At 42.3% G+C, this 22,812-nt stretch overlaps 1 protein-coding gene across 11 annotated transcripts in view; it reads left to right on the top strand.

The window, feature by feature from the left end:
* PIKFYVE (phosphoinositide kinase, FYVE-type zinc finger containing) overlaps positions 1–22,812 on the top strand; it is a gene marked incomplete at its 3' end in the record, with an annotated part of 62,632 nt that overhangs the window by 3,292 nt on the left and 36,528 nt on the right. For 8 of the 11 annotated variants that reach the window (XM_082055633.1, XM_082055630.1, XM_082055632.1 and 5 more), the window contains exons 2-12: positions 261–442; positions 1,938–2,117; positions 8,118–8,236; positions 10,587–10,758; positions 11,488–11,695; positions 13,457–13,546; positions 16,773–16,911; positions 19,158–19,315; positions 20,097–20,208; positions 21,908–22,055; positions 22,545–22,712. In XM_082055633.1, coding sequence (XP_081911759.1) covers positions 271–442; positions 1,938–2,117; positions 8,118–8,236; positions 10,587–10,758; positions 11,488–11,695; positions 13,457–13,546; positions 16,773–16,911; positions 19,158–19,315; positions 20,097–20,208; positions 21,908–22,055; positions 22,545–22,712 — 1,666 coding nt within the window. In that variant the 5' untranslated portion in view covers positions 261–270. Of the gene's footprint in view, positions 1–260; positions 443–1,937; positions 2,118–7,221; positions 7,324–8,117; positions 8,237–10,586; positions 10,759–11,487; positions 11,696–13,456; positions 13,547–16,772; positions 16,912–19,157; positions 19,316–20,096; positions 20,209–21,907; positions 22,056–22,544; positions 22,724–22,812 lie in introns of those variants that run through there. The other 3 variants (XM_082055626.1, XM_082055634.1, XM_082055635.1) reach the window with 3 other exon arrangements.

Raw genomic sequence — 22,812 nt, 5'->3', positions numbered from 1 at the left:
AGTTGCTGTTTGCCTGCTTTCATTGCTCGGGATGTTTAATTCGGGGCTCTGAATTGCTCTCTGCAGAGATGCTGGTCTCTTGCTGGTGACTAGGCAGGGTACGTGGGCTCCGAATTCTGGCACTGTTGACCTGTGCTAATTGCAGATGTCTGGGGTAGGTGGGATGAATGCCCATCTAATGAGACACCTTCTCTTCAGTTGACTGAAGATGTTCTTTTTTACTTCCCTGTGTGTAATGCACATTGTCGAACTCTTTCCAGGGCACCTGAAATGGCCGCAGATGACAAACGGTCTCCAACGCTGGACTCCGCCAGTGATCTACCTCGTTCTCCTAGTAGTCCATCTCATCTCACCCACTTCAAACCTCTTACTCCTGACCAAGATGAGCCTCCTTTTAAATCAGCCTACAGCTCTTTTGTAAATCTCTTCCGTTTCAGCAAAGGTAAGTTCTTGGGGGACCGTGTGTGTGGATGGTGCGTGCTGTCTGTTTTATTGATGCCCTCTGCTGCCACATGAACTTGTAAAAACACCTCTGGATATAAGAGCATAATGTCAAATGGCTGGGCAAATGGATGGTGAGTCAGTTCTTTTGTGGGAGATACTGCGTCTTGCTTTTGGGTGACATAGTAGAGCTTTGCTGGAGGAGAAGATAGCTGTCATCTTGCAGCTGGAAATCTGTGGCTGTCTGTGAAGGTCAGAGACAAGCCAGTTAGCAGATAGTATTGTATAGCTTCTTAGCTGGGCATCTGGATTTCTGTTTGTATGAAGTTTTGGGGGTTAAAAGCAGGAGTAACCCTCTGCCAGCTTATATGAGCAAAATGTGTGCCTGTCCTTCCAGTGCAAGTTCCTACTCTGGACTTCCTCCACTCCTCACCTTCCTGTGCCTCTTGTACCTTCATCTGGGTGGCAGCTGAGCTGCAATAAAGCTGTGTTTACAGAAAATCTGCCTTTAATTTGCATGGCTGAGGTGTTGCCCATCAAGAGATCTGAAATGTCATGCAAGTTTTGTATATTAAAAACTACTACTTGATTTTGGCCTTTGTGCCATGTGTATCATGAAACACATTCTCAGTAGGCAGGCTCTTAAATAACTATATGAGTTTTTCTTTTTTGTTTCAAAGAAGTATACTGCGAAGAATGGTGAATGAATGCACCTTGATTTTGTACAAAACTTTTTGCTGGAGATGGCAAATTGTTCAGCTGCTTTTGTTTAGTCTTTTCGTTATCCAGCTCTGCTAAGCAATGTTTGGGTTAGGGAAAAAGGATCTAGATAGCTTTTTGCACAAGTAAACAGATCTGTTCAGACTCTCATGCGGAATTAAAAATAATTACTTGGTATGACTGTGATTAGTTTGCATAGTAGAATATGGCTTGTCATTATTCATTTATTGAAAGTAATGTAAAATGTGGTCAATATTGGCTTCACTTGTTTGTCTCTGACAAATGTAGCTGGAGTCAGCAAAGTATTGTGTTGAAAGAATGGGAAAACAACCTTGAAACGGCACATGAAATGGACACGTTCCTGGAATCAGCGAGAACCTGTCTGTACTTGATCCTCTGATGGAAAAGAGTGGTTTATTAAAGGCTGTAGTAGCTTTAATGTGGCCTCAGCACTGGCTTCTAACATAACAGAAAAACTCTTTCCAGGGCAGAAGCTGATAATGTAGCAAGATTAATTCACGCTTGCCAGTTTGGTTTTTTTAGACGCTTTTCACAATAGGGATATTTCTGAAAAAGCCTGAGCCTTGACAGACAAATTCTACATGTTTCCTTATTTTGCATGATATTTTTCAGACTAAAAGTTATTGTATTTTGTTATGTATAATCATGACCCAAATGCTCTATTTATGAGAATTTCTTACTATTAGTTTTGCATGCACTATTGGTTTTCTTTATCATGTCTGAACAGTTGGCTTCTTGCTTTTTGTTAACTCCAGATGATGGCAGGCTTTCATCCCCGACAGAGCGAGCAGAGGCAGGACAGAATGATCCGCAAGTGTTGAGTGGTGGCTGGTCCAGTCCTCAGCATCCGACCAGGGCTCAGTCTCTGAGGTCACCGATTCCTTACAAAAAACAACTGACTGGCGAGCTACAAAGAAGATCTTCTACAACCTTGGGTAATTTCAGCTCTTTGTGCTACAGGGGGATGTTGTACTAGCCAGTCTGGGAGGCTTCAGAGTGAGGCAGAAAGAGGTGAACAAAGGTCTGTTGACTGTCCAGCTTGATAGCAGAATTTGGTACCAAGCTCCACTGCTTCTGTTAGTGAGGTTGCACTTTAACCTCAGAAACATGTTTTCTCCATGCTTCCTAGTGTTCCAGCAAGAGACAGTTGTTGGGGCTCTGTTCTTTCAATTGCAAAACAGTCTGGAGCAAAAGAGGCTGCCAAAACAGATCCAATGTCTTAAAGTCATTTGAACCTTGATCCTGAAAATTTTTGCTTTGTCTTGAGAGACTTCAGTTTCTTAACAGCCATGTGCAAACTCTAACTTTAGAGCTCAGTCTGAATGGGGTTGATGTTTGTGTCTTCAAGGGAGTTATAAATGCAGGTTTTTGTTTGTACATGTTTTGAGAAGCATTTAACAGGAACTTGTGTCTAAACCTTTTTTTATTCTTAACTTTGGAAATATTGCCAGATTCAATACTGAATCTCTTTAGCTGGAATGGGAATTGAATGTTATTTCAAAGGTGCAACTGTGTAATGGCTTTATGAAGATCTGGAAGAACTAGTAAGTAGATTGCAGGGGTCACTCTTGATCTGCCTGGTTACGGTTGGCTGTCTGTGACCGCCTTAAGCAAAACGCTAAGTTGGGTGAAAATCCTGTGGAAGATGGTATTTGCAAGAGTATGGTACCTAGTGCAAACAGATTGGATCTTAAATGTTGTTAATGTGTATGGGATTTTTAGAAAGATGTCTAGTCTTGGTAACTAGGCAAAAGTCCGGTACAGATAACTAGTATTTTCATTTTTGTCATTTGCATTCTGCTATAGCTGAACACATTCACCATCTTCCTCCTTGCCCTCTAGTACTGTTTGTGCTATTCAGTTGTACCTGTCACAACAAACCAATTAAAGTGTGGGTTTTTTATTTTGCTTTTGTATTTTTTTTCTTTAAGGCTTTCTCTCAAATGCCCGAAGTACAGCAGTGTGCTCTTGCCTGATTTGCCAGTTTATTTTACTTCGTCCTTAGTTACCTCTTTTAAATCACTTGGAAGTTATCTGGGGATTACACATTAGAAACCTTTAGGTGAGGTGGGTTGTTTGGTACTCAGAAGGCAGAAGTAATCCTGCTCTTTGACTTCACTGGGAATAGGCAGCCAGGGAAATGAGACTTAATCTACAGTGTGGGGGAGGAACTGTTGCTATGTTATTCAAGCTCCTTTTCAGGACTTCCATTCATGTCCCTGGGTTTGGATGAAGGTACGCTTAGGAAAATGTGAGGGTGAATCAGCCTGGAAAGAAGTTAGACCAAGCAGGAATTGCTGCTCGTTTTTGGAAGAAATTTCAGTGTACTGGATTGGTGGGGAGGTTTCATGGGAGATTTTCAAGTCATCTTACTGTATTTAAAGAGGGGAAAAGTACTTGCATCTTCCCTCTCCAAAAAACAGGCATTGTTTTTGTTCAAGCAAACTTTAGAAGGCATGAAAATTAATTTTCTATTGTCTTAAAAGTTGCTGAATAATCAGGTCTTTGAGGATTTCTGAACATTGAGCAGAGGAGAATTTTACTTCTGCCATTGCAGCTGATGCTTGGCTGCACAAATAATCTTAGAAATTATTCTCATATCTAAAGAATGAAAAGGATGAAAATAAGTGATGTGATTTACGTAAACACGTGGTCAGTTCACCCACTCAGTTCAGTGACATGTCTAATACAGTTGAGTCTTCTTGCAGCCTTGGATCTGCAGGACTGTAAATGTCTCTGGGCTTGGCTATTACTCAGATACTTCATAACATTGATAAGTGTAGGCAGGAAAATGCTTTAAGTCCTTCACAAAGGTCTCCGTAGCCTACTTGGGTTTAAATAACGTGCCAAGCTTAAGCAAACTGAAAGGAATAAATAAATAAAAGGCTGCTGGTGCTTCTAAATAGTGATGGAATGAAATTGTGCCTGAAAATGCTGACTCCCATAGCTTGTCCGTCCATTAGCTTGCACTGTCTGCAGGGCAGATCTTCTCACTGCTCAGGGGCCTTGCTGGTTGACAACTGCAAGTGCAGAACAACATGGAGGGATGGTGGCTTTTGTAGGAAAGTCTCTACCATCAAAGTATGTAGGATTTCAGTTGTGCGCATCCCTTCAGGACTGCTTACGTGAAAAATGTTATAATAGCACCTTGCTGGCTTTGTGAAAACAGGAGAAGGTGCTGGATGCCTGGCTGACATCAAAGATGCCAGCTGTATGGGACTGCATGTGCTGTACTGAACCAAAATAGTCTTGTACCAAGATAGTGTCACAGCTGGCAAATCCAGTTCAAGGAGAACTAGAAATGCTGACCAATTGAAGAGGGAGCATTGGGAGTAAAAGCACTTCTAGCTTATTACCCTGTCATGCAGGATAATGCTGTTAATGCGAGACAATTGCAGCAGGCTGGCAGTAATAGGGAACGGCAAAGGAGCTTAGGAGAAGGAAGGAAAGGCCAACGATCATATGAGGGGGGAAAAAGGCCTGAGGAAAGTATGTGGTGGTTACTGGGAATCATAAGGGACACATCTTATTACCAGAGAGCATCTTTTGGAAAATGAAAATGCATGTTGTAAAATGAAGTTAAGGAGAGCTTTCATACTTCTCATGTCAGTACTTTGTGTAGCAGTGACTTGAGGAAGATGCAATGTTTGAACTATGATAGTGAACTTTAATTTGAAATGAAATGCTTTGGCAGTGAACACCTAGAAAGCAATTGATGTTGATTCGTATAAGCAAAACTCTGGTATCCCTGGTGGGTGTATCTGTTTATTGTTGAAACTCTGTTGTACCTCTTTTGTAAGTTTATGGTCAACTCTCTTCCTGTAAACTGAAACTAGTAGTAACGTTGCAAAAAAGTAGTTATTGTTGTGTTTTTGACTTGTTGTTCACTGTAAAATCTATGCTAAAATACATAGGGTCATGAAAGAAACCCTAGAAAAATATATTTCAATAATTCAGTAACCGAGGATGCAGATGAATTGCATGACTTACTGAGCAAATCTTTCTGTGACCTGAACTCAGAAGAATGTACTGAGTAGGTAATTGTAGCTGGAATGGTAATGCAGGTTCTTTCCCAGTGATCACAGTTCAAATGGGGAGAGCAGGAAAAAGAGGAAAAAAACATACATTAATAGTATTGCAGAGGATGTATAGGTTTTGCCAAGCATCAGCAGCCATGAGTATATATAGGAAGGAGGAGGGTTGATGTGTTACACTGGAGGGCTGAGATGCAGCTGGCTTTCATTTATTAAATGCAAAATGGTATCAAGTGAAAAGTGACTGTCTTGTGTGAGCGAGCGTTTGGCTAGGGATGAAGACTAAATGAATGAAGAGATTGTAGAGCTGTGAACTGAGAAAGCTGCAGGACTATGTATCAAAACCATGAGGAAGCTTGTCCAGGGTGGTGGTGGATGCCCCATCCCTTGGAGACATCCCAGGCCAGGCTGGACAGGGCTCTGAGCAACCTGAGCTGGTGAAGATGTCCCTGCTCATGGCAGGGGGGGCACTGGGGGAGCTGGGAAGGTCCTTCCCACCTGAACTAGTCTGTGATTCCTATGGTTTCCTACGGTTGTTTTTGCGCTGGCTGGACAATGACAAGCAAAAATTTGTGGAGCTGATCTGGTTTTCGTAACAGATTAAATAACACTTAAATCAAGTTTAATTTTATTTTAAAAACCTAATTTCTTATATGTAATTTTAATTGTGGCTGGTGGGGTGCGTGAGGTTTTGTGTGTGTGTGTGTTTTTTTCTTTTGTCTCATTTTTCCTCCAGTAGCATATACTGAATTTGCTGCTTCAGAAGCACTAAAAAAGGTTACCACTACTTAGATGTGTGTATGTCATCAACCCTCTTGGGATCAGATCAAAAGAAAAATTAAATCTCTTCAGAAGGGCAGCTGATGGCAGTTGGGATGATGATGTCAGCAAAGCAAGAAAAGTACTCTGAGAGTTTCCGTGTTTGTGGAAGGGAACATGAATTTTGAAGATTTAGTGGTGAAATAAGGAAATACAGTGCTCGAAAACATATACATTTGTTAATTGTGCGTGCGTTACCTGAGAAAATGGCTGTGGCATTTATAGTGTTGGAATGTGGATCAGGAGTAAGAGTTAACCTAAGATTGCTACATGGGAATTGTTTTATAAAGATAGTGTGTTAGACACAGTGTGTCCTGGACTGCAGGAATAACCTCTTCCATTCTTGCTATACAGTGTGTTTCCCCCAGAAAGGGAGAAACCACGTGATTGAGAAGAAAAAGAGCCAAATGAATTTTAATCTGAGAATCAGTCAGCTGCTCTAATATAAACAAGCAAGCCCTGTGCTCCAGCTGCTGATGGTGTGCTTTTTCTAATGGAGGTGACATCCTTCTGACATTGTTTTATGTAACACAGAAAAGGGCATTTAACTAACAAGAGAACCAGTGTGTAGTTACTGGGGTGTTTCCTCAGTGCTGTGTCTGTTCATACTTTTGGAATCACTTGCCTGATGAGATTTATAGCTAATTAGGAATGAAAGGGCTATAGTAATTTTCTGAATTGGAAGGAACATTCCTGGAAAGAAGATACTCTTGAATTAAAAAGTTACAGCAGGGAAGTCCAGGAAGTAAATGCAGCGTAGATCTTGTGACAGAAGTGAGGAGGAGCCGAAGGCTTCTATGGTATTATCAATGTTTTCTTGAAATATTAAAGTTCCTTTAATCACCCTGAATACTCAATTTGTTGTTGTCCAAAAGTATATTTATTTGATTTTTTTCTTTTTTTAAACCAAATTCAAAGTGGCTAGCCACAGAACTGGGTTTAAGCACCCTAGAATCTCTTTAAAATCATCTCTTGTTATGGACTCTTTGCTGTACATGGGTCATTAAGCAGCTATACGTGGGCTGATTAACTAAAAATATCTATTAAGAACATGAAGAGGAGGCACGGAATCCCCCAGTTTTAATGACGTATACTTAAGGGTTTTGATCTGCACACAAAGGAGCGGCCTCGTCGTTACTGCACGGAAACAGTTAACAGGGTTGTGCTGGTGCTGCCAGTCCCGCTGACATCAGTGGGAGCTGAAGCAGTAAACAGAACAGCCATGACTGTTCATCCTGTGTTGGGGGATCGCAATAAAATGCTGGTCAGATGGAGAGCAGCGAAGCTGGTAAGGAACTTTAAACTGTAGAAAAGTGACTCTGAAGATGTTTAAATGTTTGGGTAGATACAGTGCTGCGTTTGCAGATCCTTCTGGAGAGAAGGATCCTGTTTATACCTTGTACAACAATGCTTCGAAGTAATTAGTATTTTATAGGAATGAAATTAGCTGCAGTATCTTTTTATTCAGGAGTCTCTTTGCTATAGTTAATCAAGAATGACTGTACAAGTTCTTAACAACTTGACTTTTTTTCTTAGAAAATAACAAAACAAAACAAAAAACCTCAAAAACATGAACTGCTGTATGCATTTTATTCTGAGTTACTGTTTTTAATAGAAACTGAGCAATTGAGATTTGCTGTAGTCATTTATAAATAATTTCAGGTTAAGGTATTGACTTATTCCAATACTAGGGGGAATGTGAATATTTTTGCAATTATTTTCAAGTACTAATATCCTAGAGGGCATTCTGAAATGAGACTTCAGAGCTTTCTAGAAGGCTATTACAAGGTTCAGATAATAGGTTGAAAATCGCTTCTTTAAAATATGTTTTCATTCTCAGAGAGCTTTAATCGGTTCTTGCAAACACAGAGGATGGTATTTAAAATGTCAGTCAGAGCAAGTGATCTGGCATCAGAAACTCCTGCTGGGAGAGGAGAGTGCAAGGGCAAGAAATTATACATGCTGTAACTTCATGAAGTGCAAACATATTTGAACATTTCTCCCTCTGATGGGGTTTTGTGTTGTGACGTGAATGTTGATGTATCGTGGAAGAAATGAATGTTACTCTCCCTTCCCTTCCAGACAATCGAAGAAAAGTAGAACCACCTCTCGGAGGTCATGATCCTCGAACAGCAGTTCAGTTGAGAAGCCTCAGCACCGTTTTAAAGCGCCTCAAAGAAATCATGGAGGGGAAGAGTCAGGTACTACTTCTGAGGGATTTGTAGGCTAAACTGTCTAAAACCCGAACTGTTACTGGTTTTCTCGGAGCTTCATTTTTACATGCATCATGGGGATATTTTCAGATGCTTGAAGGATGAGTGAATAAACTCAAAACTCACTGTGTGAATGCAGGGGAAGCAATTCAAGTGGATGCTGACTTTTGACTTGTCAAACATCTGTCATATTGTAGGAGTGAAACATTGCAGTTACTTAGCATCTTGACCTTGAAACAGATGCTCTCATTGTAGACTCCTTCCTACTTCTGTATTACCTGATTTTTGTTTTTTTCCCCTTCAAGGCTAAGCATGAGTAGGTGAAACACATTGGCTGTCACAAATAGTAGTGAGAATTCTGAAGATGAATTAAATTTGCTACTTAGTGTGGTGATGATCAGTCAGCAATATTTGCTTGAAAGGCTTGTCCTGTTAATCAGTTTTAATTTGTCTGGATAAGGGTTTGGTGGTTGCTACTGACTTGCTGATTTCAGCTCCCTGTGCTGTGTTGGACCATGCCTTTAAGGGCAGGAGCTAGCTGAGAAAAGAAGCCGCAACTATTTATAAGTGACGCTATAAATAGCTGTGTCTGGGAGCAAGACATGGACAAGCAAAAGTGTGTTTAATTAAACTCAGTGAAGAGGAAAAAGGCTTTTGGCTTGGTACCTTTTACAGGTAGACTTTGAGTAAACTCAGCTTTCAGTGCTATTCTGCTTGTAAGAGTAACTTTGCTTTGGTAGGAAGGGTGATATTTTTGAGGGTAAACTAAAAGCCTTTCATTGCAGTAAGCAGGGCATTGACTGTGGCCCCTACTAATATTTCAGTTTGTGGCAGCTTCTGAAGGCCCTGGAGATTTTCAGCAGTCTTCTGAGGCAATTGGAGAAGTGCTCACACACACAGAATGCAGCAGTAAATGAACGTGTCTAGATCTTTCTCTGAAAGCGATGTGTTAATTGTCAGCATGCTGACTTGAGGAACAGCCACTCTCTTGGTGGCAGAACCTGAGGCTTGGCTTGTCCTGCAGAGCCACAGCAAGAGCTGTAAATTGTCATCCCCTGCAGCTTTGCAGCAGTTCCTTGGCAAAGCTCCTCACTGCATCTTTCCAAGCTTAGTGTTAATTTAAAAATTTCTAGGCTCTCTTGAACACTAGACTGCCTCAAGCAGTCTTTGACCTCTTTCTGTATGAGTTTTCTTACAGGAGGACAGCATGAGATTGTTGTCTTTTTGATCATAGCTGTTTTGGTGTTAAAATTGGGCTAGCAGCTATGTCAAACTTCACTTTGTAGACATCCAAAAATAAACTCCAATTCAAGGTATGCCTTTTTGGTTATGTGAAAAGCAGAGTTAACCTTTCTTCTCCGTGGTTACTCTCTTCTCAGGTTGTTTTGAGAAAATTTTTGCAGCACTTTCTTTTCCTAAGAAAAATGCAGAGTATTCAGTCCCTCTGAAAAGGCGTAATGAACACTGCACACTGGCAAAGAGTGTTTCATGGTCAGAGCTGTCTTGTGACCACTAGCGGTTGTCTCCATCTGTGGTAATTGTAGCTGGTGTGCTCAGAATCATAATTGAGAGATTTGTCTTGCTCTGTTCATAGCTGCAACCCCAAAAGGAACTTTTAACTACTTGTTTTCAAGTCTTAAAAACAGACAAAAATTCCTGTGGCTGCACCCATGCTGTAAACCAGTAAATGTCATTATCTGCTGAATGTATATTCCACAGTTGTCTTCACATAGCAGTTAACCTAGAGTTTTGAAACATCATCAATCTGGAACAGACTCTTACAACTGCTTACTGAGGTTTTGAAGAATTTGATCATATAAGAAAATTTTTTACATGTACCTATAATCCTTTCAAAGTACATCCCAGTGTTAGCTGTTGAAATGATCTTCCTGCACTGATAAATCCTGATAACTTGATTTACCCCTGGATAACAGCTTCAACTAATGTGTGGTGTGTGTTTTTAAAAAACTGTGCTAGTTGAGGGCCTGTCATTTGCTCAGGGCAAGTGAGAGGGAAGAGCGAACAGCACTTCATATGTTTGTTTCTTCTTGACCTTTATCTACAGCTCATGGTAGTTTTATCTGCTTTGCTTCCATCTTGTATGCAGAATCCAAAGGCTTACTCGATTTATTCTCACAGCTAAAAACTCACTGAGCCTTCTGGCTCCTTATAAAACCATATGAAAAATCCTTTCTGTGCATGCGTGTGCTTATACACAAGAGTGCGCGCACACACATACACACATATATGTGCACGATCTACAAAGCAATCATGAGTCTAAACGTCCTTTTTCATTTACAAAATAAAGGTGGTTTTTCTCTGCTGCCTTCCCTTTTAGGACAGCGACTTGAAGCAGTACTGGATGCCTGACAGCCAGTGCAAAGAGTGCTACGACTGCAGTGAGAAATTCACCACTTTCCGGCGTAGGCACCACTGTCGACTTTGTGGGCAGATCTTCTGTAGTCGATGCTGCAATCAGGAAATCCCTGGAAAATTCATGGGCTACACAGGTAGGGTTTATCTGTCGAGATGCAGAACATTCTCTGTATGCTCAGCTGTGTTTGCACTACTGCATTTTAGATTCTGGCATCTGCTAGAGAATGCTGAACAGGTCTCTAGTGGGCTTAGAAATAAGCAAAAAAGAATCACAGGACTTAATTCTGTCAATTTCTTTGTGCACAATGATAGATTATGCCATGCCGCTTACTTTCACCAACGCTATGTCCATGATGACAAAACAAATATGGCCACTACTTAACAAGGATGTTCACTGCTAAGTGTGTGCTCAAGTGAAAGCTGCTCTTAGTAATGGTAGTTTTAAAATGTAATGAGCTGGATGTTCTAATTGAGGGTGAGGGAAGTTCTTTCAAATACCAGTTACCAAACTCTAGACATCTCCTGATGGAGGTGATGATTTCCAGACATCAGCTGGTACGTCATACCTGACTGGCTCCTGTTGTACCATGATTTCAGTGTGCACATGTACTCTGTCTCTCTCCCCGCCCTCACAACCTGACTGTCTTTTTGATCATGTGTTATGTATCATTAGACTTGGAGAAATCCCCGGAGTGTGTAATTATCTGGGGTTTTGCTCTTTAAGGGAATATGAGAACTAAACGTGTAAAGAGGTTTTGAAACAGGAAATCCTTCTTTTCCCACTGCGAAACACCTCTGATCCTGCAGTAACAGAGCGCTATTTGTTCCTGTTCACTTACACTTTCTGGTTCCCCTTTCCATAGGGGATCTCCGAGCCTGCACTTACTGCCGCAAAATAGCCTTAAGCTACGCGCACTCCACAGACAGTAACTCCATTGGGGAAGACTTAAACGCTCTGTCGGATTCTGCATGTTCTGTGTCAGTGCTGGACCCTGGGGAGCCACGCACACCGGTTGGGAGCCGCAAAGCCAGCCGCAACATCTTTCTGGAGGAGGATCTAACCTGGCAAAGGTAAACTGAATGGCTTCATGCTCAGCTCTGGGATCTTAACTGTGTTTTCAAGCTGGTGCTTTCCATCTAGGAAACTTAGAAGTGTGTCTTCTGTAAAAAGAATCTAGTCCTGTGCTTGCTTATAAAGTTCTTCAAGTTGAAATGTGGAAACTGTTCTAGTGGAGTTTTGTATTATTTGCAGTTTTTCCTTCAACCTGTTGAATCAGTGATTCTATACCAGTGACAGAGCAGGCTTTTAGTTTCAAAGTTTAAAAAGACAGAACCAAAAGACATTCCTTCTAACCACCAGTGTGTTGAGACAAGTCAATGTAACGCTGATGCTTTACCTCTCAGGTTTTGGATTGGGCAAGAGAATATAAGAGGTGCTGTTTATGTAAATAAGAGAGAAATGGTGGAAGTAACCACCTGTTTCAGCTGAAATGGGATTGAAAGGAGAGCTATAAAGGTTCTCTGATCTCTTTTCAAAGTATATTTCTTTTTCTTACTCTCGAATGAAGGGATCTTTATTTTTGGAAGATGAATAAAACAACACTGTACTACTTCTCAAGTCGTATGCAAGTTAATTTCTGAGGACCTCAATTTAATTTAAGGTAGGGGGAGGAAGAAATAATCAGATGTGTGTGTGTGTTTGTGCTCATTTCCCTAAAACAGAAGAACAGGCAGGTGTGAAACTGCTGAGGAGGTCTTGAGTCGGAGCCTGTCTTTAACGAGGGGTGGTGTTAGTTGTGTGTCTCTCCCAGCAGATCTCTTCTAGTGGTTCTGACAGGATTAAAAGAAAAAACTCGAAAACCGTCTGTCTTCAGAAAATGCCCTGACTCTTGCTTTGCATGTTGCCTTTCAGAGCATGGTACTCCTATGTGGAAACAATTAAATAATCAGCTTTAGGCCTAAATAAATGAAAGTACTTCTGGTTTAACGTCATGGTCAGCTAAAGCAGTAACGTTGCAACGCATGGGATAAATATTACAAAATTTTGAACTAGGGAATAAGTATGTGTGCTCGGAATGCTTCTCTTCAGGCCTATGAAATAATAGAAGGTATCATTAGTTCTGTCTTCTAATGTGTTATTAGTATCTTTATTATGGAAAGTCAACAGCTTGGAGACATAACATGTGAAGAAAGGATTTGTATCTTTATTTTGGGCAGCTTGTAGCACTCGAGAAAAGTACTGCCCATTCTTGGAAGTCTGATAACTCTGTCTATACTGGAACTCTTACGTCTTGTTGGGAGTCACTGAGTAAACATGGGCTGCTTTTGTTTGTGAGAGGGAGAAAGACTGAGATTAGGTAGTTTATGGTTGCTTTAGGAGAATTAATACTTTCTTCAGTGGTTGTTGCTCTTAAAATGTAAAACTTTGCAGTGGGCTACAGTGCGCTTTTTTTTTAACACTTAGATTGCAAAGATGGTGCGCTGGGGAGATGGGGACAATGCCTCTGCCTCCAAAGCATGGAATAACAGCCTGTAAAGGAGAATGTGTAAGAAAGGGATAAAGGGAGGATAGGAAGGCAGGATAATAGGAGCAGTAGCAAGAGGCTGTATTGTCCAGCACTTGGGTCTGAAGGGAGAAGGCTTGAGCACTGTCCTCCAGATATCATTGGCCTATAGGTGGGGAAAGATTTCCCTGTTTCATCATTGATTCAACAATCGTGGGTGTGATGAGATGTAACATTATAATTAACTGTATTTTAATTCTAGCTGTTCTGACGCTGCTGCATGCGGCAAACCTCTCAAACATCTGTAACGTGCTACTTTTCCTTGCAGTTTGATTCACCCAGACTCCTCAACTACCACGTTGTCTGCACGCCTTGGGTCTGTCCAGGAGGATGCAGGGAAGTCACCAGCTAGGAACAGGTAAACTGATTATATCTAAGTATTTTCTGTTCTGGATAAACTCCTAGCACATTCTTCACTGTAAAGCCTGTATTTTGGTGTTTATTTTTACTGAGCATGCTGTTTCATGTCTAAAATGGAACACCCCATTATCCATATGTAATGGTAAGGAGAGACCATCCACGTACATATTCTTATTAATAAATGTACTGCTATGAGGAACCTGCTGAGTCAGTCAAACAGAGGTGGTGGTAAAGAGGACAGAAAGGGAAAGAAGTGGCTAAGAAGGTAGAGTTCTGAGGAAGGTGAAGAAAAGGGAGTAACAGAGCCACGGTAATGAGAGGCAAAGACTGAGGTCATTGAGGAGCAGGGGTGTAGCTTTTGCTTGTTTTGTGGAGTCTTTCCCACCCCCCCCCTCTATCTGTTCCCTCTGCTCTTCCATTCAGTATGATCTTGTTTAAGTTACCAGGCTTCCTTAGGCTAAAATCCCATCATATGTCTTTATGCAAGAGTGTTAAAATGAACTTGGAAATGTTCCTGAGAGCTTTAGTATAAAATGTGAATGCTTGAGCTTAATCCCACTCAGTAGGCTGGTATTAGAAGAACAAGTAATTTCTACTTCACAGTGTTCCTGCTACGGTTGTGGTTACAAATCTGCAGTTAAGTTGGGGAAATAAAGGTGAGGCAAGGATCTGAGGAACAGAGCAAAGATAATCCAAATTTCAGTGTTGGAGTCAGGAGATATTCAGAAAATTCTTTGCGTTGGTGTTACAGGAATGCAGAATGTTTAGCAGTTTGGAGGCATTTGGCAGGACCAGCGGAGATGGGGGAACTCAGCTGAGAAGGATGCTGGGTGTGGCATTCAGGAAACAGACTCACCTGTGTGATGGGGTGGTTCGGAGGAAATGCACACGGACTGTACAGCTGAGAACCAAAGATCTCGCCTAGGGGGAGTAAAATACTGGGGAATAAACTAGTACCAAAAATAAATTCTGGGCAAACATGGCAAGGAGTCCAGTTAAAAGTTCAATGCTAAATAACTGCAATGACGTCAAGAAATGTCTGAAACCTTGAGGATGCTCTTTTGCTTCCTGTTTGACTTGATATTGTCTATTTTAAAAGGCCTTTGCTGTTTGCTCACACGTGCAATAGTCGTAGGGTTCTAAGCTGGACCTGGCAGGCCCAAGCTGCTCATTCAGGTTAAAATTTAACTCTCTGGCTATTCCTGGCCTAATCATCGTACTTACCTGTCTAGACTCACATTCGAGAAGTAAGGATAAGACACCTATCTGTGTCAAAATTCTGAACCTGTGGAAACCAAGCTATTGGCTTTGGGCTAAGCAATGCTGGTGTTCAGGTCTTCTCAAAGCAGCTGGAGCTTTGAAACAAGCTTGACCATGCCTCTTTCTAAATGAGATGAAGCAAAAAAGGTACAGGTTGAGTGCATTTTGGTGCAGGTAGCAGAAGTTACTTAGTATTATTTGTTTTCCCTGTAGGTGGGGCATATGTGTTGTTTTTTCCTCAGACTGGTTATTTATGGGGAAAAAAATGGCACAACAGTCCAATATTGCAAGGAGAGGGATTTGAACTTCTCCATTGCAGGTCCCCCTAAAGGACAGAGATTTTCATTGCAAAATCTCCCCTTCTGGTTTTAGAAAAGATAAATGAAGTCCCAGGTGTAACTGGTGCTGATAAAGACACAGATATGAAATCTGACTGTTCTAACTCTTGCTTACTGCCCTTTTACACAAATTAAAACCACCTACTGCTTACAGATAGGTGGCTCAGTTAAAGTAGCTGTTGTGCAACAGCTGGGAGGAGTGTTTAATGACGGGCTTGCATGTCAGCCTTATCTTCCACATGAGGATGATTTCTGTTAAGCTGCATAACTCTGCTTGTTCTAACTTTGTTTAACTTGAGAACATCTGAACAGTGGAAGACTGGCAGAGCTTTAGCTTGCATTGAGTGCCTGACTATGGCAGAAAGTTTTTGCTTATCGCCCCTAGATGTATGTGGATGTAGTGCCAGTGTAGTTTCCTTTGTTTCTGCATAAATGACTAAAAAGGACCTAAATAAAACCCTTTACCAGCCTGTTCTTCCTCCTGAAGATACAGAGTAGGAATCAGCATTGATTTTTGAGACTGCCGTATCTTCAGTGCCCACTTCCTTGCAGCACAAAAGCTGAAATAGAGTAGCGTTGCTATTTCATGTCTGGGCTCCGCCACATCATCCACTGAGAATTCTTGGGAACAAGTAGTGTCTGTTAGCCAGTTAGCAAGCTCTGTGATGTTATCTGAGTTTCCTTCCAAAGACTAGAGGCTGGCAACAGTTTCCATTGCTGAGACTGCTGCAAGCCTCTTGAGTCACTTCAGCATTGGCATTTTGAGCTTCCCTGTTGCTGTGTGCAGAAGCATTTTCCATCCTCATTCCTTGGAGCACTGTTAACACAAATAGCTTACACTATGTGCTTTTTGCTGCTGAAGTGAGAAGTTGCACTCTGCTTATTCAGAGACTTTGCCTAGTTGTGGGATATTGGAGCAGAGGGTATCTGGAAACTTGTGTTTGCATTTGTCGCTTTGCAATGATTATTGCAAAACGGTGTGTTTGTGCTGCAGTACATAACCAGGATTTCCTAACAGCTGGGCTGAGATCAGGCGGATGCTCCATATCGCAGTACAAGGAAGACTGTCAGCTGGAGTGACCCCCAGCTTCAGCAGACAGTGTAGCCACCCTTGGGAACAGGTGCTCAAAATTCTGGACTCTGCAGGCGGTGTATTCCAGAGACCTGAGGAGAGGGAATCTTAAATGGTTCAAGGAGATGGGGAAATGTCAGTGTCCTGTTACAGGGATCCTGGTGCTGGCCGCCCTTGCTGTCATCTGTTTTACCTCAAAACTATGGGAGCTTCTAATTACCCAGCATCCAACCCCTTCCCCACTCTATACAAATGCAGACATATTTATTTCTGTGCCTAAACTTAGTTCTAACTGCTTCCTACAAAGAGTTTCACAAAAGTCTGTGTTTAAATTAAATGTTCCAAAGCAATACACTTGCTTCCTAGGGATCCTTTCTTCTGCTTGGACAGGGGAGGAAGCGTTAAGTCTGTATTGAAGAGAATGAACAACATCACAGGTTTAAGTTCATTTTTAGCATGCTACAAGGTCGATGCCTACTCTGAGGAGGTGTTCATATGATCATATGTTTATATAATGAACGCTTATACTTCAATTCTTCTCTCTTCTACTACAGGTCAGCCAGCATCACTAACCTGTCACTGGACCGCTCAGGTTCACCAATGGTCCCTGCCTATGAGACGTCCGTCAGCCCCCAGGCCAGTCGCACACATATGAAGGCAGAGACCAATGAGGATGAGCGCAAAATCCTTCTGGTACCTTTCAGACTTGTGTTTGTCCTGTTCTGTGAAGGCAATGAAGTTTACCTTTCTTGAGTCATGCAGCAGGAGCCTTTGGATATTAGGGAAAATTCTTCACAGAAAGGGTTGCCAGGCATTGGAACAGGCTGCTGAGGGAAGTGGTGGGGTCACCATCCCTGGAGGGGTTTAAAAGGTGTTTAGACAAGGTTCTTAGAGACATGGTTTAGTGCTAGAGCTAGGTCAGGTTATAGTTGGACTTGATGACCCTGAGAGTCTCTTCCAACTGAAAGATTCTGTGATTTAAAAGCTCTTGTCTGAGCACTCGTACCTGGACCCGTCCTCCTGGTGCTGTAAGGATGGAGTATATTGATGCTGCTTTGGACAATTCCGTCTTCCTGGAGCAAATCGTAGTTTCATGTGGTGTTCCCATAAAGGTGTTTACAGTTTCACTCTTGGGAAGTGTGTTATGTATGGTGGAGTTGGGGCATGTGGCTTCTTGTGGGTTAAACCCTACAACGGTTGCAGCTGTAATGCAAAGCCCTGATTCTGTATTTCTCCAAGTTCAGATTTTCCCTTTCATAGGCCACGTAATCGGAAGCTTTAAATGGCTGCGTCAAGGTGGTTGCACTATGGTGAATGAATTTAAGCTGTTACAGCTTATCGGCCCCTCTCCTTGTTTGCAGAATAAATATAACATTTTGTAGAGGGTTGTAGTGACGTACTTGTTCGAAGAAAAGCCAACGTGCCACAGTGTTCTGTGTAATCCTATTGTCCCCCCCTGACAGCAGTGTTGTAGGTGGCAGTTACTGGACAATGTTCAGCAGAAAACAGTGGGTTTTTTCTTTGAGGGTGAGGAAGTGTTTCTGACAATTGAGGCAAAGATGATGCAGAGAAAGGAGGAGAGTGTTTTTCACACATTAAAAGGTTCAAGATTGCCAATTTAGAATCAGGAAGACTAATTTCTGTGTTGTCAGGTATTTTCCTGCTGTCAGCAAAGCACATTCTTGAGGGTGCAGAAACACTCTAGTTCCTGCTCACTTGCACAACTCCTTCCAGTGTGCTCTGTAAATGGATAACGACGTGAAGGAGAAACATCCTTAAGGCACATCTTTACACCACCTTGACCAGCGTGTGTATGTTACTGCAGGAAAAATGAAATTTTAAATACTATGAACACAACTTGGACCAAGATTATCAAGTCCCAGTGCACTTCAGCTTCACATGGTTTAATTTCTGTCTGTTTCCTTCCCTGGGGAAAAAAGAGGGTTTGTAGTATTGCTTCTGTTCAGCTAAGAGCAGAAGATGTGTTGTCAGTTAATGAAGGATTTTTTTGTGAATTCCCACTGTTGGTTTAATGCACTTTGCATGTGGAGCTGACTCTATATCAGGAGTTAAAGTTTAATGTGTTCCATTCAGAAGATTAATGAACTTTGCTCATGAAATAAAAGGTCGGGGAGGATGTATGTACAGTGAACTAAGCACATACTTCTGTGAACTAGAGGTCAAAATCCTGTAGTTGAAAGGATTTGCTGTTTTCTGCCAGTTTGTCCAGTTTACTGAATTCGCCGTGTGAATTAAGGGTAAACTACAAGGCAGTTGAACTGTGGAATCACCAGTAGGATCAAATCTTATGATGCTGTGACATATTCTGTTACTGATCCATTTGACTCTATACCTGGTATGGAAGGGGAGCTGCTGACATTGGTTTTAGGATAATACCCAGGACAGCCGGTGCTGGAAATAAAAGCAGAAAGCCAGTCCAGTTGCAGAAGTGGAGCAAAACTCTTGGATCTCAGGGCACCTTTGGGAAGTGCAGTAATGTGGGTCTGGCAGTTAACTGGAAGGCTGAAGCCAGTTAAAATTTAAATAAAGCACCTTTTTGTGTGTATGTTTCTCCTCTCCTTATTTGTCTTCTTCAACAAAAATCGAATGAGTGAGGCATTTGAGACAGTGAGCTGCAGTGCCTCTTCTTCACCCCTTGGGGTGTTCTGTTCTCTCTCAAAATAATCCCAGATCTGAGGATACCCACTTTTTTTTCTTCCTTATTCTCAACTCTGTATGAAAGGAAGGATATAAAGAAGCTGGTCTTGTGTCTACTGTTTCTGTTTACATCTTCACGTAGGTTGTGCAGAATGGCTTAGATTTTATGCCTGTTTGTGGAGGGCTCTTGATCTAGAAGCTGATCTGAGGGCACAGGCTGATGCCCTTAAAACCAGTGCTAAGATCAGACTACTCAGTAACTTGCACACCTCCTTGTCCAGGATTCGGTCCAGCTGAAAGATTTGTGGAAGAAAATCTGCCACCACAACAGTGGGATGGAGTTTCAAGACCATCGCTACTGGCTGCGGACACATCCCAACTGCATTGTTGGAAAAGAGCTGGTCAACTGGCTCATCAGAAATGGGCACATAACCACAAGGTAACCCTGAGGCTTTAGGACAGCAGGTGTCGTCTTTCTCTGTGACAGGAGGTTGTGAATTTTAGCTGATATAGGATGTCTTAGAGGGCAGAGATAGACCCCTTTGCAGGGAGATGACAAAGAAGGAGAATTCAGATCTCTACTGGCAGGGTTTTGACTCTGTGTGGCCCAAAACAACAGGGCACAGGAGGTGTCTACTTTGGGAAGCAGCTTTTGGGACAAGTATCACTCAAAACAGCTGGAGAATAGTGAGTGTATTACGAAGACTGTCCAGAAATGTTCACTGGTGCTCTGAAGTGCAAGTCTGCCCCTGTAATCAGATATCACTAATAGTGTTTGTTAGCTAAATTTTTGATGGGCTGGCAGGCTATTAACCTTGTGAGTATAAAGGATCTGGTGTATTTAACTATGCAAGAGGAGGATAAAATTGATATGGTTCTTTAGTGAGAGCAACAGTCCTTGCTCAGCAGAGGGGCTCACTATGTATAACTCGAGCTAACAATATTGGAGGAGCACATACAATATTTCTCCGTTGCCTGCTGGACACCTCAAGTGAGTGTTCAGAGTCCTGGCAGTCTCTGTCTCCTTGTCTAGCTCCATGCTTGATCCAGTACAGTCTGCTGCCTCTCCACAATATTTTAAATAGTGTCTGGTTAAACATGGCAATGGGATATTGTTGAGTCAAATAGTGTGTAGCAAGCGACTCTTTGTAGCATGTTTGTTCCATAAACCATATGTGTTTAGAACTAGACTTAGAAAACATCTTTTCTTTTACCTCCAGGGTCCAAGCTATTGCAATAGGACAAGCGCTGGTTGATGGACGCTGGCTAGAATGTGTCAGTCATCATGATCAGCTCTTCAGAGATGAGTATGCTCTCTACAGACCGTTACAGGTAAAAGGACTAGGAAAGCTATGGTACTTGCTGAGTTTGGCTGCTCGCTAGAATCTTTTCTAATCCTGTTCTCAGCAGCCATTGTATGTTTTCTAAATAATATTTTTTGTACAGAGAATTGGAGTCTTTAGTGGTTTAAAGCCTGAGGAAGCTGCATTTGCCCAGAAAGCTTTGGGGTGTCCTCTGTGGAGGCTGGGCTGTTGCATGTAGTGCTGCCTAAAGTGGAGGAAAGGGCCTCTTATCTAGGCCGGTACCTCTTGTGGACACCTTCCACAGAGGCCCTGGCGTGGCACAGTCTGTGCTTGTGGTAGCTGTGGTATCATGTGCAGAATCTGAGACACAGCGGTGGTATTCTACTTCTATTTCAAAACTCCTTATTTAAAAACTTCCAAAGAATGGATATTTTAGATATACAGTATGGGATCTTCTCATTTATTGTATTGGTAACCACCTTCTGATCTCCAGTGATGGCAGTAAGAAAGAATTCAGTACCTTAGCCACATGATGCGAGATTGGGAGGGGTTCTTTGTCGTGCCTCCGAAACAGGGCTGGCTAGCTGAGCGGGAGGCAGGGAGCCAGTGACCAGAGGTGCTACCCTACTGCATTCCATTGCAATTAAACTTGCTGAGTGGTAAAAGCAGTCACTGGCCTGAATGACTGGATTGTTTTTTTTAACTTGAAGAAGATATCTCTGTGGCCTCTCCCACCTGAAAGCATTCAGTTGAGAGTCTTCCATGTTCTGCAGCTCAGCTGTCCCGTGGACCTCAGTCAGAAAGCTTGTAGCTGTTAGCATCTTGTCTTCCTCATGCATTTCATCTCTTGGCCACAGTCACATGGTTTTCCATTGAGATTGCTCTGGGCTTCAGCTGGCATCTCAGCTAGTTAACTGTTTGCTAGTAAAAGCTTGCCCTTAACTAGCAAGAGCTTGTGGATCCCTGTTCATAACTATTTGTAAGGGGCTTATGTTATGCAAGGTTTAAAGCCAATTTTTGTTCTCATCAGCTGAAAGCACTGTCTGATGTCACTGCTCCTGAACAAGAGTCAGGAGAAACAGTGTCGTTGACTCAGTTGCTTGCTGTACTCACTGTAGCCAAAGGAATGATAGTGAGAACTTCCTCTTGAGGAGACTGGAGGCATCAGGATGGCTGATGGAAATTGTTTAGATGCTCTCCAGGTTCTCTGGTACTCTAGCCAGGCTTTGTTTTGACACAGTAGCCCCAGCTAGAGTCTGACTTGTGAGTGAAACTCTTGGAGCTGCTTTGATCAGTCACAGAATTGTTCCAGTAACTTAGAATTAGCCTCCACCAAAAGCTGCATGTATATGCTGGTTTCTGGGCAAAGGATACAGTCATCACCCCCCTCAGCTGGGAATAGGAAGCATTCAAAACTGTTTAGCTGGATGTGGTGACAGAAAATGTGCAGTAGAATAAAACTGGCCTTTCATGCCACTCAGTCACAACTTGTGTGGAGGTGGGGAGGACGCAGAGACTAAGCACATGGGAAGTATAAAGAAATACTTGTTTCCTGTCCCAGTTCCTATTTTGTGCTGAGAAGGGTGGCTCTGTGACTAACCTGGATCAGCCCACTGAGAATATCCCCTAATTTTTAAAATGTCTGATCTGCGTTTGTAGCAGGCTGCTTTCTAAGGCTGCTTAATATTTCAGCAGAGCTGCATTTCTACACCTTTTTTTCTTCCTAGAGCACGGAGTTCTCAGAAACCCCATCTCCAGACAGCGACTCTGTGAACTCTGTAGAGGGGCACTCTGAGCCATCCTGGTTCAAAGACATCAAGTTTGATGACAGTGACACAGAGCAGATTGCCGATGAAGGAGAAGATAACTTGGCCAGTGAGTTTCACCTGAGTCTTGTTCTCACTCTGCCTTCTCCCCTGCTGTCCCTAGTCCTTTGGGACACAGTACTTTAACCATGTCTTGCTTTATGTGTGTGTGTTTGTGTGCGCGCATGGGGCTGTAAGGATCTAAGCAAACTATAAGCTAGCTAGTCCTTTTTCTTACGATGGATACAGTATTTTAGTATTTAGTGGAACTGATAAAGCTTCATACTTCTAATGGAGGAGAAGCATGTAAATTGCTGCCGTCTGTTTCTTAGGCAGACTTTTGCTTGATTTGGACCCTACAGTAATGCACTAAAGAATGCCCAATATGTCAGCATGCACACATGAAGATAAGATTGGAACTATGGAAATACTGTGTTCCTGTAGTATTGCACACTGGTCTTTATGTATTAAAGACAATTTTTCTCCTCTCCGGTACCCTCATGATACCCATTTGAACCCTTCTCCTCCCCATATCTTCCCCCTTACCCAACACTAAAAGACTCCGCCAGCCCTAGCAAGCGCACTTCAGTCAGCAGCTTCCAGTCCACAATGGACAGTGATTCAGCCGCCTCCATCAGCCTGAACGTGGAGCTGGACAACGTGAACTTCCATATCAAGAAGCACTCCAAGTACCCACATGTGCCCCCTCACCCTGCCGACCAAAAAGGTACGAGGTAGTCACCAGCTGGAGTTGCACATGATGGAGAGAGCTGGGCCCTAATAATACTGACCTGTTTGGACACTACTTTTGTAGCTGTCTTACAGAG

Source organism: Streptopelia decaocto (assembly GCF_964273445.1).
Source record: "Streptopelia decaocto genome assembly, chromosome: 6".
Taxonomy (NCBI): domain Eukaryota; kingdom Metazoa; phylum Chordata; class Aves; order Columbiformes; family Columbidae; genus Streptopelia; species Streptopelia decaocto.
The sequence above is the reverse complement of the archived record's forward strand: the minus strand, read 5'-3'. Positions and strand labels throughout refer to the sequence as shown.